The following is a 21249-nucleotide window of genomic DNA, read 5'->3' as shown; positions in this document are numbered from 1 at the left end:
ACTTTCAAATTATTATCTCTTAGAGACTGGTACCTGAGATAGGGTGGGACAGGGCAGGGCTGGACAGGGCGGGACAGGGCGAGACAAACTGACTCCTATTAGGACCCCCACCCCTACAAACTATGTTTGGTAGAGGTATAACTAGAAATGTGTCCATAGGACACGGGTGCCCCCACCGCGCCACTGTTCTGTCAATCTTATGACTCAATGAAACGTTTTTTTACTTAGTCAAGGGAAATAACAAATACTGGATAAATCCACAAGCGAAACCCCAGGTGCAAAACTAAATATGCTGAGCGACCTTCCCGTAAGGTTTAATGACTCTATGTCAAATCCTTTTTGAGTTACATGCGACACAAGTTGAAAATTGCAAAAATTTTCTAAGTCAAGGGCAATAACTCTAAAAATACTAAAAATATCAAAACGAAACGACCCAGGTGCACAACTACACATGCTGATCAACATTCCTGTAAAGTTTCATGACTCTAGGTCAAATACTTTTTGAGTTACGTGCAACACAAAAGAGAGCGGACGGACGGACAAGGGTAAATCTAAATGCCCACCACCCAAGTGGGGGCACAAAAATAGAAAATTATGTCATATTTTGCAAAAAACAATCAAAGTTTTACCTGTAATTTATATACAAATATACATACAAGACATATAATACTGTAATTAACGTTATATCAAATTGTTATTTACACTAGTGTGATATTGTTTTTTATTTGTTTGGGTCGTCAGACCAAACAAATAATGGTAGCGAAATTTCAGACTCTAATGCTGTTAATTGCAAATGCCGAAAGAAGTCCGCTTTTTTGAAGCGGTTACTTCCCTTTATATGTAACATTAAGGCCGAAAAATTCAGGGGAGATCACTGCGTAAATATGGTCACATGACAGGCGCATTAATTTTCAAGCAAACTAACTTCTGAATGGTCGAAGATTTCTCATATAATGTTTTATTCTTTATAGATAAACATGCTTATGGTAAGCACCATGATTATTAACACAAGTGTTAAACAACAGTTAGCGGCCTTACAAACCCTAATTTAGAATAATATGGTTTTCTTCAGGCCATTAACATAAAATTATCAATTCTCTGTGGCCGAGAGGTTTGCACGCTCGCTTAAGAAGCGAGAGGTCTGGAGTTCAAATCCCAGTTGAGGCAACTCATTTTTTTTTTCAAATTGTTTAAGTCAAATAAACATTGGATCAAATATCAGTGTTGCAATTAGTCTTATAGCCAGTCTACTACAATTTAAACGCTGGAAAGCAGTTGTGGCACTATACAAAAACAAATTGTTTAATAATCTCACAACCTTCACCTTTCTGACATTCTGAGTCAGAGACCCAAACAAATTCAGCGCCTTCTGTGCTTTGATTAATGAAATGGCTTAATGACATACTCGCATTGTGGTTAATATGTACTTAAAAATATGTCTCGAAGATAATTTCTTTAAAAGCTTTATCTAACACATGACTGAAGGTGTGTTATTTTAAAGCATAATTTTTACCTTGTAGGAGAAGGTGTCGTACAGTGACCACTAAACAAATCTGTCCATTCCAAATCATCTTCAATTATTTTCAAGCCGAGTGAAGCGTGCCGGCTTGCCAAACTTGGAGTTTTTAGAAACTCGAAAATTTTCTGTCTCTCTGTTTTCAAACCTGAAGACGCGATAGACTTTTCATCGTTTTCAGACTGTTTGCCGACTGACTCTAGCCACGTACAGTTTTCTTGGATGGAACCTAGGTCAAGAGATTGTTTACGCGAGTCTCCACTGCCAAGTCGCGCACGTTTCTCAAGGCTGTCCTCGCCTAACACAAATATGTTTGGTGCGTTGCTCTCTGACTCCACATCTGTATCAACATGTACACTTGTGAAATCAAGTCTATACTGGGCATCTAGAAAATAATGATAACATATGGTGAAATCAAGTCTGTACTGGGCATCTACAAATGAACTGGGCATCTAGAAAATATGATGTCAGTCTGTATTCATATATAATAAAAAAAAAAACCTTGCCCCTAGCCCCGTGTACCACTTTCACTTGACCTTAGAGCTTGTATTCTAGGTCTTGCACATGTCATACTGTCTGTACATTGGCGTAAAGTTATTTCAATATCCCTTGATGCATGACAGAGTTATGGGCCGGACAAGATTTTATAAATGCTGACCTTTAATCTATAAGTATGACCTTGACCTTGGAGGTAGGAATCTAGGTCTTACACACAGATTGTGAATGTTATTTCGCTGAACACTTTATGAATGTTATTAACCTATATCAAAGTGACAATGAATAACAAGTTACACAAACATAAACACACATTTAGAACTAACAAATGAGTCGCCCCATGACAAAACCAACATAGTGCATTTGCAACCAGTATGGATCCAGACCAGCCTGCGCATCCTCGCAGCTGTTCGCTATCAGTTTCTCTACTTGTGAACGGGTTTGTAAGTGAACAGCATGGATCCTGATCAGACTGTGCAGATGCCCAGGCTAGTTTTGAACTTTGCTGGTCGCAAACGCACTATGTTGGTTTTGTCATGGCGCGGCTGAAGTAGTTAACATACCTGGGTCATGTTTATTGACATGAATTTCAGACACAGACGGACGTGTTTTTCCTGAACTATCTTCAGACCCACCAGACGCCAACCTTTCAGATGGCCCTACATTCTGTGTCTTATTACTGCCCCGGATTCCTGTAGTAACCTTCCGCAACAGGTTCAAAGACATTGGTCTCTCGGGACTACTTTTTCCTGCAACATGTTTCGGTGATTCGTCGGCACTGAAAAACACTTCTTCATCTCCCACAGATCCTTTGGAAGATTTTCTGTAATTTTCACAGGATGACCTGCTCCCTGTATTAACCTCTGAAATGTTCTCTTTGTCATACTTCCCAGCTTGTTTACATTCAGTGGCATGCCGTTCCTTGTTCCCAGCATCAAGCTTGAGCCTATTCGCTTCTTCCTCTTGACTATCTGACCTTATCCCATCATTATCCATCCTCTTTGTTTGTGACAATGAATGCAGCCAATATCCCACTTTCTCCTGCCGCGTAAAGTCCCTTTTATCCGACTTCCCACTTGGAAACACTTTCACCTGTGGACTAGTAACGTCCCCATAACAATCATTTAAATCACCATTACACTGCTCTCCCTCGTTACTCATATCACAACATTGCTTGTTTTTCTCTCTTATAGAGTCCGTACACACATCATTTTTTTCCGCTACCTCGTTCATATTGCACAGTTTTTCATGACTAGTATTATCTCCGGTTACGTCACCATTATGATTTAACCATTCGGCAGTACTACTTTCTTGACTAAGGTCTCTTATACCATTAAGTTTTCCAACCTTTTTCGTCACTGACCTTTTCTCGCTAGTGAAACTTCCGACTAAACCGCTATCGGCCGATTCGGTCCTGGACAACCTTCTCAATGACTCCTGACTCTTCAGTAACTTTGCACACTCCCGACATTTCTGTTTCATAGCTCTGCAGTCTGAACATAATATACTGATATCCTCAATTACACTAGACCTCCTCCTTCTGCCAAGTACATCTCCATCTAGTGGAACAGCTTCATTGTTTTCAACTGGTTCAAAAGTTTCATCCACAGATTCCATCAATACGTTATCAACAACAACGTTTTCCTCAGTACTGTCAATGGACATGCCTAAAGCTGTGGTTTTTGTTTGTTTCTCTTGACCGTCTTTCTTTTCCTCATTGGTAGGTGATGGAAACATATTTGAAGTGTCTGGTTGGAATAAACCATTAGGCGTATAAACTGGCGTAACAGACATTGACGGACTGCTTGATACATAATTATCATCATAGTGATCATCATCTATTCCTAGTAAACTATTTCTTCTTGCCAATTTTTCCAGTCTTTCCTCATGTATATGATCTTTTACCGCATCAAGATAAATCTTCACAATTTCACCGTCATGAAGTGTATCACCATTTTGTGTAACCTCTGTATCAGCTTTACCAATCTTACTTTCAAGGATCTTCAAGGCTTTTTGTTCAATGTCAGTATTTACGATACTTTCTCTTCTGGCTCGAGCCTCTAGCTTGGCTTCAAACTCGTCTTCTACACTATCACACCTTGCCGTCCGAGAACTACAGCTGCCATTTTTAGTCCCGTCTGATTGCTGTGAAGAGATACTGTTTCTTATCTTCTTCGATAAGGCTTTTGTCCCCGCAGAGTCATCACTCAAACTTGTGTCTGATATCACATCTTTTGCTTCTTTCACTTTACACGCCTTGTCGCTTAATCTCCTCTCTATTATTTTGTTTTTCACAAATTCAACAATGTCACCCTCGTTTAACAATTTCACGCTTTCGCGACGTGCATTTGCCTCTAATTCCTGCTCTATCTCGTCTTCAAGAACGTGATCCAGTAATACGTCTGAATCACATGAACTTATGTGACGTTCCTTTTCTAACAGTTCTAAATTCATCTCTGAATTATGTCGAACATTTATGGTCTTCAACTTGTCTGCGTCTTCCTGATAACGTGTTAAACATAGAATATCAAGGTCATTTTCAGACGAGCTTCTCCGTCGCCCTAAATGTTTATAATGGCTTCTTTTCTTTCCCACAGCAGCTGGTAAGGTTTTATCTACAGCTGTTGTTTTCTCTTCATTTAAATTACCACGGCTTGGTCTTGCTATTCCTGTATTATAGATAAAATATTTAAGGGTATAAAGCTGTATATTAGGAAATGTTGTTATATCAGATAAAAGCAGTGAAATCCGGTTGTGTCTTATGAAATATTGTTATATTGGTTAAAAGCAGTGAAATCCGGTTGTGTCCATATAATCCATATAATCTTATAATCGGTTCTGGATCAAGTTATATATGAAAAAAATAGTACTTTTTTATCAAACATGAATTTTGTTTGTAAACAGAACATAATTATTTCATGTTCCGGAACAAAACAAACATTCTGATATTTTAAGTAAGGTTTAATCTGTGTAGCAATGATTTTGTACATGTATATGAATAATTTTATGGATTTTTTTTTCAATATTAAAAATAACTTTGTAAACTACAGGTATCACACAAATATACTGGTAACTTTGTACACATTAAATGTGTGTATGATACATGCTGAATTTACTGAACAAAACAAATTAAATAAAGTTTAATCCAGCGAGTCTGCGGAAAACATTTTTTATTATTTAAATATGTTTAATTAATTGGGTAATTAATCTATATCATCATAATATCCTATTCATCACATACATAAAAATAACAACAATTTAGACTAAAAAGAAAAAAACTTTTTTTTCATTGAAATGCTCATACTGTAGCACTTACTTTTAGCAACTTATAGCATTAAACCTGGTATGGTGACTGCATTTGTACCCATATTTTTCTTAATAAGTCACTGCTATATGTTTAAAGATCACAATTATTATGGTGACTTTCCAGCTTTGCTAATAGAGGAAGGCAGACGTTAGGTGTCTCTCCATGCCTTATTTCAGGCACAGGCAGAAACCTGAGTAAAACAATCAACATATTGTAAGCGAACTCGACAGCTTTCCTCACATGAAAGAATCCAACGTCCATGGTGGGCTTCGACTCAACAGTGGTGTGGGGCAAGTGATTTCAAGTCAATAGCATTAACTTTAACTCGGCCACAGGCACACCTTAGGCACATATTCTGCACTGAATTATCAGCAAGTGCCAAGAGAGGGTAAAACATTTAGCTTGAAATTAAAAGCTAATCTCTACATAAAATTTATAATGACAGAGAAATCAGATTAATATTGTAATTGAAAAAAAATATTGCAATAGTATCTGGAATTTCACAAAATATTTCTATATCCAAAATATTATTCCTTCAATATTTAGAACTTCCAAAACGTTTTTTTTTATTAAAATTGAAATTATTCAGAGATTAAAAACATAATTCTAAAAATCATAGGTACAACTTATAATTTCATAGCTTCACAAGATTTTTTTTTTACATCCCTTAACCCTTTCCCCCATGAGCATATTGTGAAAAATGGCCATTTTCACTGAAAAGCCTCCTCTTACAAGTTCAAACTGCTATGAAACTATGAAAAATGCTTCAATACTAATCAAACTTGGTACAAATGTTGACTGGACCATTGCCTTTGTAACAACATGCTCAGTCTTAAATTTCCTGTTACCCTGGCAACGAGGGGACATCTCAAAATTGCCAAAAATCACTTTTTTGCCTCGATTTTTTCCATCAAAATTTATTTCAAAGTGCTGCAACTTCTCAAGGGATTGAGATAGAGTCAAAGGCTTTTCAGCGTTGGTTACACGTTACCTTATGATCAACCTGGGGTCATTTTAAGCCTCTCACAAGTCCAAAATTTTCTTGGCGACATCCCCCTTCTGGCAACCCCCTGATGTATTATTTGGATGGGGGACGGCGCCGAAAAAATGGTCACTTTTTTTAACAACATTTCTCAAACGAAAAACAGTGTTTGGGGTCTAAATAGGACATTTTTTCACTGTTTGAGGCCTCAAAAAGGGGGGGGGGGGCAAAAAGCCGTCGAAACACGCTTATATAAGGGAAAAGGTTAAACATTCAGAAAAAAAAAATTGAAATGGCATGTACCTTTTTCTGACTTCCTGCCATCGTCGGAATATTCTACATTATCTAAATGGTAAACTTTCCTCAACTTTGACGCCAATTCATTGCCATGTAAATCTGAAGTAAAAAATGTAAGAAACATTATTAATTATTATCATAAGCCTTACAGCACTATATTCTAAAACACCACTAAATTTCTCAAATTGATTTACCAATGTTTCGGATTTTGAACAGTCTATTTTAGTAAAAACATATTGATACTATCAACAACACCAATTAAAGTGCTGTCAGACTGCATATATGCTAAAGCTAGCCTGGCAGTGTTCCATGCAGCATAGGACTGTTATAACAGATGTTCAGGCTAGCCTGCCTGTATTCCTACATTACAGTTTTTTATTCCAAATACTCAGGCTAGCCTGGCTGTATTCCTACATTACAGTTTTGTTATTCCAAATACTCAGGCTAGCCTGGCTGTATTCCTACATTACAGTTTTTTTATTCCAAATACTCAGGCTAGCCTGGCTGTATTCCTACATTACAGTTTTGTTACTCCAAATACTCAGGCTAGCCTGGCTGTATTCCTACATTACAGTTTTGTTATTCCAAATACTCAGGCTAGCCTGGCTGTATTCCTACATTACAGTTTTGTTATTTCAGATACTCAGGCTAGCATGAATGTGTTCAATGCAGCACAGGTTTATCCTTAAAGACTTTCAGGCTAGCCTGGCAGTATTTCCGAAGCAAGGCTTTGTTTTTAAGTCGTCTATGATATCTACATTATTACAAGAAATCAATCAAGGTATAAATTTCTCTTTTTGTTTAATTAAATATTTTTAAACATTTTTATATTTATTTATTTACCTAATTTCTACTTACTTGTACATGTTAAAAATCAGAAGGGCTGTCAAAATCAGAAGGGCTGTTGTATGAATTAACACAATGTCAAACCATATACATTGTTTGGTGTGTTCGTTGTACGGGCAAAAAATTTAATTTACCCACTTGGTGTTTTACATTGTTTTTATTTGTAGGGCACATATTTACACGGTTTTCATGGATAGGTCAATCCACGAAGATGCAACACATTTTATTTCGTCTGGCTCTGCTGAACAATTGTTATTAGCATTATACATTTTTGGACAAACAGGCAATCCACTAAATGAAGAGTTCACAAAAAAATCTTTTTTGACAAAACTACAGATTTTTTTACCAACAAATTTAAGTAAATTCACAGTAATTGTAACAGTCATTAAAAGCTCTCAATAAGCAAAATAGCTAAAAACACAGGTTCGATTTACCCACCTTTCTGTTTTTCCGGTCTTACGATGTACGACAAACTAGAAGACGTTTCTACCGAGGGAGATAACTCTGTTGGAGTTTTTAACTGTGCTGACTCTAATATCTCGTAAACCATCAGATTTCCCTCCCCTGTTCCTACCCACACTTTGCTCCCATTGGCTAACATAGAGGTGATGCGCGCTCGATTGAAATATGTATCATCCTCCTAGAAAAATCATTTTGTTTGAAAAAAAGATATGAACAATGTATAAAATAACAAGCCGTAAAGTTGTAAGTGTCTTGGAATATAATTAATACAATTAATGTGTACGTATATATAAACCTATATCATAATATTCGGGGAAAAAAATTGAGAATTTAAAAACAGTAAAATTAAATCACATTCATGATATTATTAGCATTATACAAAAGAATTTTAACACAGAATGTCGGTATCTTTAATTTTAACACTCATGAATATCATATGCAAATGGGAATAAAATGTTCATGCTACTATTTTTAACTGGTTTATTGATTATTTTGTGCATATACCATTCGCTGTAAGTAAGATATTACATTGGATTTCTTTCATTTTAAATATTCTTTAGCTTATTTAAATAATGATATAAATGAAATTTTTGAAGTCCAAAGACATCAAAAATATAGCTTTATACACTTAAAGGGCTCAAGACAAACTTTTGTAACTTTATGATATTAAACTGTACCCATCTGTCTGTTTAATAAGCTCAACTTTGATTAAAAAAAAAAATTGATTAATTGTGAATGAGACCATTTTTAACAGTGTGAATGATGCACACAAGAAACGATGGTTTCCTCATTTAAAGTAGCAGAATCTTATATTAACTCCTTCCTTCTTAAGTGTTATACTATACTAGAAGTTTTGCATATGTCTAAGGTTTACCGCATATGAAAAAAAGCTATGTTTTAAATGTAAATATACTAATGTAATTTTTAATTTTAACGGAACACAAAAGTCACTCAAAACGGTAGTCAGGTCATCGATATAACAAATGATCTAAAAAAAGGTAATCATATTTCTTGAAAAATTTGTAATGCTGGTTAAAGTATAATGTTATTATAGGTGTATGATTGTGCTTTTTTAATTTCGTTTAATTTGATTTAGAATAAAATACTTGTATCTTTATACTTATCTTTTACTTGTTATTAATTTTGTTTTTGTCATTGCAAAGTTTCGACATTACTTTTGTGCAATTTGCACATTCTTGCCTTCAGGAGATATAACCAACAAGACGCTGTCTTTACAACTGATAAATAATTGAAAATTTCCATGATAAGTCAGAAATAGAAGCAAAAGCAACGCACCTTTCGGAGTTGGGGATATCTGTCTGTCCGTGTGTCATACAGCATACGACAGTTGAGCGTTCGAGGATCCCAGAGCTCGAGGATGGAGGAGCCTCGTAAAGATACCCAGATCCCGTACTCGCTGGGTATCAATGATAAAATATGATCGTAGGGATTTACAGACACTGAAAATGTGTCCATGGCATCCAATGTTCTATAATACAAATATAAAAATTCTGTTATTTTAAGTAGTTGTTTAAAAAGTATTGATAATATGACAAGAATTGATAATATGTATAAAAGTTACTTAGCAATAAAGAGATGGTACTATTTGTTTAAATATTCTTGGGTTACTTAGCATTTAAGGCATGCTACCATTGCTTCAAACATTTTTTGCCTTTTTATAAGCATGTTTCTATTGGTTCAAACATACTTGGTTCCTTAGCAACCAAGGCAAGCTACTATTGGTTCAAATATTCTTGGTTACTTAGCAACCAAGTCATGCTACTATTGATTTATTCATACTTGGTTACTTAGCAACTAGACACACTACTATTTGTTCAAAGATGCTTGATTTACTTAGCAACCCAGATTGTGTTATGCTCAATGAAAATTTGACATACTTTGCATGTATAACAGCTACAGTGTTCCCACTTGCACACCATATTTGGTCTCCTAGCAACATGAGACATGTGACAGGAGCTTGACCAATCGCAACATACATAACATCTACATTAGGCTCCGTTCTGTCAAATGGTTTCTGAAATAAAAGAAAAAGGTTACCATTTCATATTTAGCTATTATAATAAATTTAAGTCTCCTCATGGAATCCGTCATATGTAAATTTTGCTTCTTTAGGTAAAGAAAGACAATGTAATCAAACATCATGTTAAAAATGTAACAAAATTAGAGAAATTTAACAGAACTAGATTTCAAAATTGATGATGTGATGTCATGGTGTGATGATGTCATAAAGGAGAATGCACAAGGTTATGCAGCAAAATCAGTAAAAAAAATTAAAATAACTTATAAAGCATGAAATAAAAAGAAAATTTATTTGTTTTACATATAAGGTTGAAATATATTTCATTTGTGAGCACCAGCTATTCTATATTCACTCCTGGCTACGCCAATCATGAAAATATTGCATTCTAACATCGGCCAATATCGTAGCATATCGGATAATTATTTCTGGAACATTATTTTTTTCAAAACCTTGGGCATTAGATTAATACAATCACTAATCCATTATCGTATATACTAAATTCTGGTTATAAATGGTTAAAAATCATTGAATACCAAAGATTGTGAAAAATAACGTTCTGGAAATGACCGATTTATTACGATATTGGCCAATGTAAGAATTTTTTTGGCGGGAAAGCAATTTGCAGTAACACACTACCTTAACCAGTATCAAAAATCTGATTTCAATACCTCGGATACAGCTATCGTACCATCGGCCAATCCGGAGAAAATTCTTGTTGCCATGACGTCCTCATCGTCATAGCAACACACAGACAATATAGCGTCGTGGAGTTGTATCTGCCAGATCTGTTCATGTTTATGTATGTCGACAGACACTAGCATCCAGGAGATGGTTCCCAACAACAATTCATCTTGGCCCATGAAATACATACACATTAGCCGGGAATCAAGCTGAAATTTAAAACATTAATACAATTTTTGAAATTCATGTACCGATATTTAACACTTTATAAATCTGTGGCAGCATGGCTGAGTGGTTAACCTGTTAGACTAGTAATCTAAGGATTGCTAGCTATGTGGGTTCAAAACCTTTCTGGGGAGAACTGTTGACTTTTATAACACAAGTATTGCTCAGTAGGTTGGTTATATAAAGCTCACAGCTTCATACACAATCAAACTAAAATAAATTTTGTATAAACAAAAACTTAACTTGGCCTGTTTATTAATTTAACAAATACATGCACTTGTACCCAGATCAAATATGTCAAATGATCAAATTCATGTTTAACCTTGACCCAGTGACCTAGTTTTTTAATCCAAGATTCCCCTTTTCAAGCTTAAAACATGTATTTGAGAAACATTCTAATCCTATTTCATGTTTGTATTTATGTGTGTATCTTGTAATTGTTAAAGTGAGGTCAAACATAGCGCTATGTTGATCACAAAAGCCGATGTGTCACTAATTACTTTGAAATCTGTGTTACAAATTACCTTAAAATCTGTGTTATACATTATTTTCAAATATGTGTTACATATTATTTTAAAATCTGTGTTACACTTATCTTAAAATATGCGTTACATATTAGGCCAACATTTTTTTATTAAATGTTTTACGGGATATTTTTTTAAAAAATTGGGTCGGGGGGGATAAATAAAAATAAAAATAAAATTCAATTTTTTTATCAGTCGACCACAAAATAAAAATAAAATGATAAAAGAGGTTAAAAATTTTTATTTTCAAACACTTTTTTTAAGACTCCAAAAACAGATTTTTTTGTAAATAAAATCAATGATTTTATAGTTTTGAAGTATTTTTGACATAATTTTAAACAAAATAATTGAAAAAAAAAATGTTTTAAGTCACTTTTGCTTTTGTTTTTAGTAGCTATTAAATGCTGATCTAGTTTCTATTAGTTTTGTCTTTTCACGTTTAGGGCAAACATGCCACACAACTCCAAATTCATTGTTTAGTTCCTTCATTTCAAGAGTAATCAAACAATGTCGTATTGCCACTCTCAAGCTTTACTGACACAAGCTTGCAACCAGGTAGAACCACCTACCTATCATAAGCTTACTGATAGTTTCCTCACTGGGAATCCAAATTAACTTCCTGACAGGATTCTAATCCACAACACCACAAAGGGAGAGTGATTCATTCACAGAGGTACAAACATAATAATGTACAATGTCAGTTTCACAAGGTAAATTGAATCAACAACTTCAAATTATCTTTAAGAGAGTAAGTTCTGTATGTGCAAAAAAATTGCAATTTCTGAAAATTATTCATATTTCAAATAATTAGTAAAATGAAAGCAATTGACAGTAAATAGAAAATCAAATGGCATACATTGTTACAAAATCAGAGTTTTCTGTTGAGAATTTATTATAGGCAGTTTTTACAGAAATGTCAATTTAGAGGACTTATGCTCATAGTCATAATCTTACATTGAAAAAAGACCAATTTCCTCAATATTGATCTAGTAAAAAACTTCTAAAAATACACATTACTACCTGTCATGATACTAATATTAACTTAATAAATGTTATAGATGACCGTGTTCAATTATAAAGAAGCCTTGTATTTCAACAAGACAACAACAAAAATCTGTCCACCAAACAACTTTCAGGAATTTATTATTTTCGTATAATAAATTATTCAATTGTTTTCAATGATTCATAATAAAAAGTTTTCACTATCAATTTACTTACAATAAATCTACAATGTAAGTAGAACTCATTTGTTACTCATTTTTCTCAATCTGTCTAAGTAAATTTAACTTATATTTCTTTATAAAACCTAAACAGGAGTCTAAATTTTCGTGTGTGGAAGTATTCTCATGGTCCGTGGTAAATCCAGTAATATTTCATTTTGACACCATAGTCGATCAACGACTTTGATCCTGTGCCCATTTAATTTTTTACAACTGTTCTGACAGTGAAGGTAATTCAACTTAGGCAATGGATGTTAATAACCAGTCGTGCTTTCTAACAGCTTTACAGGCTATCATGTTTGATTAAATGCTCTAATATTTATTACTCAAATTGCCATAGTTGTGTTGAAAACAAGTTTCGAAAAAATCGAACTTCCGTGACTGACCCGGTGTCGCGCGATATTCACACGGGCAAATTTATTACAAGCTTGTAAAGTTATTGCCCTTCCCTTTTGATACGCCTTTTGTAACATTCTTGTAAACATCAAAGGGCTAACTTTTGTCAGTTGTTTTAAGCAAGTTCCGAGATTCTACCGTTAAGTATCGTTAACAACTAAAGTGAAAAACGTGTTCCATACCAATTAACTTTTAATTTTGACAGAAGTGGGTAAGAGAGGTCGGCGGCAAAATGAAAATAAAAGTTCTTATATTAACTTTTATTTTTATTTGATTTTCTCTAAAAATACGGTCGGCGGTCCCGTAAAACATTTTATAAAAAAATGTTGGCCTTATTTCAAAATATGTGAGACACATTATTTTAAAATCTGTGTTACACATTATCTTAAAATCAGTGTTGCATATTACCTTAAAATCTGTGTTACACATTATCTTAAAATCAGTGTTGCACATTACCTTAAAATCTGTGTTACACATTATCTTAAAATCAGTGTTGCACATTACCTTAAAATCTGTGTTACACATTATCTTAAAATCAGTGTTACACATTACCTTAAAATCTGTGTTACACATTTTCTTAAATCTTGAGTAACACATTACCTTAAAACCTTTGTTACACATTATTTTTAAATTTGTTTTATACATTATCTTTTAATCTGTGTTATGCATTACCTTAAAAATCTGTGTTACACATTATTTCAAAACATGTGTTACACATTATTTTTAAACATGTGTTACACATTTCTGTGTCAGAACATTCTTAAAAATCTGTTTTACACATTACCATGTACCTTCAAACTTGTGTTACACATTACTTTAAAATATTTAAGACAAATAAGAATATTAAGTGTTACATAATTATAGCCTTATTACAATACCTTAAAGTTTTTGTTTTTTTGTTTATTACCTTAAATATGTGTAACATAATTATAGCCTTTAAAACGGTGTTACACATTACCTTAAAATCTGTGTTACACATAGTTCCAGTATCACAGGAAACATATGACAATCTTCCAACTTGCTGGTCACCATAACAAAACCAAACCTTCCCTGAAATGTCACATAGTAAACAAGGTTTCTTTTTTATTCATCTCTCACAAGCACTTTTGTTTGATTGGGTTTTTCGTCACACCAACACAGTATAGGTCATATGGTGAATTTCTGGCTTTACTGGTGGAGGAAGACCTCAGGACTGGTGCACCTTGACATTTGTATTTCAGAATGAGCACCTGTACTGACCTTGACCTTCTTAAAGGTAGCCGGATGGCCTCCACACTTAAAAGAATCCAAAGTCCATGACAGAATTTGAACCCACTGGTAAGAGGGCCAAATGATTTGAATTTTGGCAATGTTAAACAATGGGCCATAGAGGCGCAAAAACAGCCTTAACATTTTATCCAGGAAATAGATTAGATTTTATTAAGAGTAAAAATTGCTGTTTTTTTAAATAGCCAGGAAGGAGATAATGAATTAACCCAGTATAGCCCCCCTTAACATTATGTGATCAGGAGATATAATATTATAAAAGTGAAGATAAATGTAATTGATATTTAAAGATAAGATAAGATAAGATGAGATTTATTTTAGTATAATGTACACATACATGGTTATATAACACATGGAATGAGACATAACATAACAGCAACATGAGGGCAAAAACAACAATGACATCCACGCCGAGGATAACACAATAAAGGGTAAAACCTTATTTCCATTGTGGTCCCAAAGTGTTGGTGGCATGACATAGAGAGGCAATGATTATTGTCTTGATGGAGAAAAAAATGAAATACAAAAGGTGAATTTACCTTCAAGGGAGGCGACTGCACATTCTATGCCAAGAAAAGGTCCACACTCTGTCTCCATGTTCATATACTACAAATATAAAATAAGACTAACAGCTGAAGAAATTTAAGGTTGGGTTTTAAAATTAACTTTGTTTCTTTATGACAAGATATATTACATTTTATTGAATTTCAAAATGTGTTTTTTCCCAATTGCATGCTATCTTATAATGTAATAATAAAAATAATAATAAAGTCTTTATTTAAAGAGGCTACACAGTTGCATCTAAGGTAATCTACCCTGTGGGCCTCATAAAATGTACATATTTACAATCATATAGTTGTGAATAACATGAAATATTATGCAGGAACATTAACATAATTATTTTGATATTGCAATAGAAAATGACAATACAAATGTAATTATATAAAGTGCACAAAAAAAATATACAGTGAAACAAGGCATTTCAAAATTACAAATAAACCTTTGACAATAACAATATTTCAACAAGAGCAGTGTTTTTCTCATAATTTTATATTTGATTTGTCTTTTTCCAATTTTCTATTTTTTATGTTTAAAGTTTTGAATGTACATAAGTAACGATTCTAACGGACAACTTTTTCTCCATAATCAGATAATGTTTTGTAATAATTGTCGAGTATAACAAAATACGAACAAAATATGCTGTCTTATCAAAGTTAATGTTTAAATTCTAAAAAAATATTTTATTATTTGTTATTAGTATTATAATAGTTATATTTATTTCCAAATCTGCTAGTATAATAATAATTATTGTCAATGGTATAATTATCTGTATCTTTATTATTATTATTATAATTATTATTATAGAAACGGCAAAAGCCGTCCATATGGCAAATACTCCGAAAATAATAAGGACTGCATATGCCATCCTTATGGCACTGAAACGGTTAAGTTACGCAGTTTTGCTAACCATGACACCCCTAAGTTAATAGTTAAGATGAGCTGTGTCATGACAAAACCAACATAATGGGTTTGCGACCAGCATGGATCCAGACCAGTCTGCGCATCTGCGCAGTCTGATCAGGATCCATACTGTTCGCTTACAAACCCTATTACAAGTAGAGAAACTGATAGCGAACAGCATGGATCCTGATCAGACTGCGCGGATGCGCAGGCTGGTCTGGATCCATGCTGGTCGCAAACCCATTACCTTGGTTTTGTCATGACACAGCTCAGATACTTACAAGTTGTTCTCTCTCAGCAAAGGCCAGTCTCTGTAATTCTTTCTTCTTATATTTCTCCTTCAATGCATTCAGATAACACGTCTGTTTTGAGATAATATCTTTACGCTTTGGAAACGGTTTCAGTCCTTCAAAAGCCAGCTGAAAGGGAGATAAATCATGATTACTGAAAGGGAGATCAATCATGATTAATGAAAATGAGATAAATCATGATTACTGAAAGGGAGATAAATCATGATTACTGAAAGGGAGATAAATCATGGTCACTGAAAGGGAGATAAATCATTATCAATGAAAGGGAGATAAATGATGATAACTGAAAGGGAGATAATTCATGATCACTGAAAGGGATATAAATTATGATCACTGAAATGGAGATAAATCATGATTACTGAAAGGGAGATAAATCATGATCACTGAAAGGGAGATAAATCATGATTACTGAAAGGGAGATAAATTATGATCACTGAAAGGGAGATAAATAATGATTACAGAAAGGGAGATAAATCATGATCACTGAAAAGAGAGATAAATCATGATTGCAGAAAGGGAGATAAATCATGATCACTTTTTTATGACAGATAAATTGTTCAAGTCATGTAAGCCAACATTTTCAAAGAAGATGAATCTAACCTTAAGAATCTTTTTTTTTCAGGCCCCCTTTACTGCAAATTGTTCACATTTATACATATAATAGCCATGCATATATAACCTTAAGACTCTAAATCACCTTATGTTGTATTTTTTGGATTTTTTTCTGATGAAAGCTTGTACACTTAGCTTATTTGAATCCTAAAATCTTGAGTCTGTTTCCTTGAACTAACCAGTACATGTCACCTGTTGGGAGTATCTTAGTACACATTAAAATACATAGAAAGTTGACACATAAATTACTGTCCGGTTTTATGAGGAGTCGGCTTCCTGGAACTAACCAGTACTGAGGCAATATAGTCATGACCCCTGTTAGGGCTCAAACCCACGGTCTCTAGGTTTGAGTGGCAGACACCTTATACACTGGGCCACGGCTTTTTAGCATAATTACCTTAACCAATCCCTCTACATCATACGTCAGTTTCGCGCAGGCTTTGAGGTGTTTCATGATCCCCATCGTGTCCGTCTTCTGCAGAATGTCCTTCTCGTGAAGTTTTAATATAGCGAGAGAAAATCGAAATAAAACTTTTGGACCTTCCAACAGAAAACAGTCCCATATCCTTAACAGAGTCTGAAAATAGAAAATTATAAAAAATTTAACACTGGGCGTTGAGTACTGAAACCTGAGTGTTTAAAAATAGAATTTTATAAAGATGTAACAATGGTCACACTGGAAATACTGAAATATCTGGCTTAAAATGATATAATTGTGATTGTTTATAAGGCCATCAGCAACATGTATACATGTAAATGAGCCAACTTCCTGTTATCACAAAAATCTTTTTAGCTAAAACTATGGTATATTTTTAGCTTAAATTGCCAATAAGTTGTTAGTTGGAAGGGGCACATAGATTTACCAATCAAAGGATTAGTGTCACCATTTTCTGTATGACGATAATTGTTCTAACAGTTGTTAGCGTTCTAGAATAGTTAACATGATAACTTGACTCTAAGATTATATAAAAATGTAAAATTTTTTGGCTGCAAAATAGATTATTCTTGATTTTTATTTTTACCATGACATAAATCATCTCTGGGACATCTCCGGGACAGATACTTTATTTTTGGGACAATCCCAGACATCCGGGACGTTATGTATGAATTTACACTCCCAAAAACGGTACAGTGACAGAAAGTAGCAGGAGCTTGCTATCTCAATAAATGATGTACATTTGCAAGATATGACATAGTGATTTTGTTTAATGATCTTGCACACATAAAGAGGCAGGAATATATCATCATAAGCGCACAAAACTTGTTTATTCAGGCCTGTGGAATGATATAATTGGAAAAATCACTCAAATGATCTTGCCTCCAGGTCACATATGTTGCATTTGAACAAACTGCATATTTTAACATGAAATATTAAATATCTAAATTTTATTCTATCTTGTTTTTTGTTCAAAAGTGTTTTTTTAAAAATATTTTCTTATAGAAAAATAAACAGGAGGACAAAAAACATGATAACACTCGCGTAGGGCAAACAAGATGTTTCATTTGATCAACAAGATTTCTTTTGAAGATCTAGCTGCTGATACATATGGAGGCTTTCTGTTAAAAAAAAAAAACAACATGAAAATATTTTGCACTGAATACAGAATTCTGCATATCATTTTATTCCTTAACCTTCTCAGGAGAATTTGAACCGTAAGTGATTAGCCACTGTAACCCGTTTAAAATTATAACTGGTTTAGAATTATGCCAGCATCCGCACAGTCTGACCTGACTCTTCATTTTCAAATTTTGATATTTATAAACACCTTACACTTTAAATGGACTGATCCAAATTCAAAGCTGGGCAATGCCGTTACACAAATTCAGAGGGTTACGGGTGGACAAATATTTATTAATCTGTATCAACTAACATCAAAGTAGATCAGGTTATATCAAAGTCAACAAATTAATTTGAAACGTAAAACTCAATATATACTATCATGTGTAAAACCGGACCCATTTAAATGAAATAAAAGACTAAATTAACCCGTATCAATATAGTATCACTGAAACTTAACCTCTCCGTTAAATGTTAAATGCTTCCCATATCCTATGTAACTGCGACACATTAACTCTGATGCTGGACCTAATATGTCCGTCCCGTGTCGGGACACAGTGTCGGAAATTTGTAATTAATATCTGTGTATTAGATATATTACCCATGATCTTATTATCTAGGTGTTTTAACTACATGTATATACAAAGGAACATGAAATTAGGTCAAATTCTAAAAAAAATATGTTTTAAACAGCGAAACAGCATTTTTTTTTTTCTTACGTCAAACCAACACAGCAGACGTCATATGGCGACATCCATTTTAGCTTTACTGGTGGAGAATTCATTATGTCAGGCACAAATGGGCAACTCAACAGAACCATCAACTGAACAGGATAGCTTCTTAACATGAATGAATGTATAGTGCTAAGCAAGATTCAAACCCACAGCGGTAAGGGCAAGTATTTTGAAATCAATGTTATTCTTAACCACTCTGCCACTGATATTAGCAGAAATATTTTAAAAAAAAAAAAACCTACACTTCTACAATGAAATATTTTTATAGTATACAGGTGTTACAAGCCCCTCCCCCCCCCCTCTGGCCCAAACAAGAAGTATCTTTAACTACTTGGAAAAGATAAAACTGCATTTACTTGCATGGTGTCTTTCAGTATGCACATGCTTTTTCAGGATTGTGGACGTTATTGGTTGTCTTGTCATTTTAGAATGTCATTTATAAATATTTATATTTAATTTATATATATTATAATTAATATATATTTATTTATAGCTTTGTAAATCCTTATTGCAGTAAGATTTTCACCTAAGAGAATTAATGAATATTTTTAAAGTGCTAGTGTAAAATATTTATTAATTGATCTCAATATCTTAGAAATTTAACTAGGATAGGACTGTTTCCGATACTCCTTTAGATTATTTTATAAATTGGACTTGTATTCTTTTCAGAAAGATCCTTTAGATTATTATACTAATTTTAGAATGGCCAATGAAATTCAAGGATTTCAGTTTGCAATTTAAAAATGACCAATGAAAATTTTTCTAATATTCAGTTTTTTTTCATAAATTTTACAGTCTCAAATAAAAAAAAATAGACCACCAAGTCAACAAAAAATGTATAGACAAAATTTGTTGCACGTAAATTCTCTCATTTTATTTACACTATTTGTACTTCAACAGTTTAATCAAATCATGCTGTTCAAAAACCTCCTCTCTTGTCACCCTCTTGGTTGTCTTAAAACTTGAAAAAGAGCACTTGTAAATGATATAAAGCATTTTTATCAGTGAGTAATTATCTTTAAGGGCTAGAAACAATTAAGTTTTTATAGTACTTCAAATGTTTACCGAATTACATGATTGACTTGAATATACTCGACCCATAACCTCTCAAATTTGTATAATGTACTGTACCAGCAGTTAATCATTCACAAGAGTGATCAGTGATCACAATTGTCTGCCTTATGATTAGAAACCAATTAAGCAGTTGTATTGAGGGGTGATAGAACAGTTTGTTCCCTATATGTGGCGCCTATTTTTGTAGCATGGGGCAGGGAAATCATTACAGGCCAAAAAATTTTTTTTTATTAAAGGGGCCAAATAACTCACCCAAAAATCCTTTTTTCCCAAAGGGGGAAAACAACAAAAAACTTAAAGGTTTTTTTTTTCCCCAAAAAATCCCAAAAATCTTAAGGGTTCCAAATCAAATCAAAGGGGTATACCCCAAAAGAAGAATTTAAAAAATATTTTAAAAAACATAAAAATAAAAATAAAAATTTTTAAAAAATATTTTTTTGGAAAATTCAAAATTATCACAACTAGACTTGGAAAACTGATATTTGTTTGATAAAATTTTGCACAATTTTGAAGAAGTTGTCCAGATTAGTTTGTGAAGAAGAGGCCCGGAAACAGACAGATGAAAAGAATGATTATAGAGACATGGCTATTTTGCATGTATACATGTGTAAAAAGTGCAGGAAAATCATAAAACGGGCAAAAAGTACTTTTTTTTTCAAGGGCCCATAACAACCCAAAAAACTTATTTTTTTAAAACCAAAAAATTTTTACGGCTTTCATAATTTATAATAGACCCATTCTTTTTCTTGACTTACTTTGATTCATTTAAATCAACTCTAAGCATCAACAATAATTAGCTTAGCTAAGTAACAACATATTGTCACTTTAGTGCAGTAACGGGTTAAGTCTTATTCTAAATTTAATAGGAGTTAATCAGTTATTGCACTATGGTGATAGTGTATGGTCTACTTTGTTGGTGGTTTTAATTAATGTATGTCAGAAATTTTCCCTTCACAGACCAAAACGTTTAGTAGATTCCGTCTGCTGTAGTTTCCGTCTGCTGTTTACAGAATCAGGCACCAGAGAGTTTATTTGTGTCTGATCTTTGTGACTCTAACCATTAAAATGAAAGGCATTACAAAGTAAACCAAGTTTGTTTGAAATAACATTTTTTCTACAGTTACTGATGATTATAAAAGCATAAATGTTTTCACAGTGTTTCAAGTTTGTTCATATTTCCCTGGCAGTAAATTCTGATATTGTTTATATCCCCTCCCTCGTCAGTAATGTCGGAACTGACA

The 21249-nt window shown here is 33.5% G+C and overlaps 1 protein-coding gene across 1 annotated transcript in view; it reads right to left on the bottom strand.

Moving 5' to 3' along the window:
- LOC132722444 (uncharacterized) overlaps positions 1–21249 on the bottom strand; it is a 124368-nt gene that overhangs the window by 1360 nt on the left and 101759 nt on the right. The window contains exons 19-29 of the mRNA XM_060706954.1: positions 17040–17219; positions 16001–16138; positions 14798–14864; positions 13951–14042; positions 10615–10836; positions 9804–9940; positions 9202–9394; positions 7882–8083; positions 6604–6696; positions 2575–4680; positions 1514–1901 (exon numbers count right to left, since the gene is read on the bottom strand). Coding sequence (XP_060562937.1) covers positions 1514–1901; positions 2575–4680; positions 6604–6696; positions 7882–8083; positions 9202–9394; positions 9804–9940; positions 10615–10836; positions 13951–14042; positions 14798–14864; positions 16001–16138; positions 17040–17219 — 3818 coding nt within the window. The remainder of the gene's footprint in view (positions 1–1513; positions 1902–2574; positions 4681–6603; positions 6697–7881; positions 8084–9201; positions 9395–9803; positions 9941–10614; positions 10837–13950; positions 14043–14797; positions 14865–16000; positions 16139–17039; positions 17220–21249) is intronic.

Source organism: Ruditapes philippinarum, unplaced genomic scaffold (assembly GCF_026571515.1).
Source record: "Ruditapes philippinarum isolate M1 unplaced genomic scaffold, ASM2657151v2 ctg2222_1_1_1_1, whole genome shotgun sequence".
Taxonomy (NCBI): Eukaryota; Metazoa; Mollusca; class Bivalvia; order Venerida; family Veneridae; genus Ruditapes; species Ruditapes philippinarum.
Note: the sequence above shows the minus strand (reverse complement) of the source record. Positions and strands in the feature narration are given on the sequence as shown.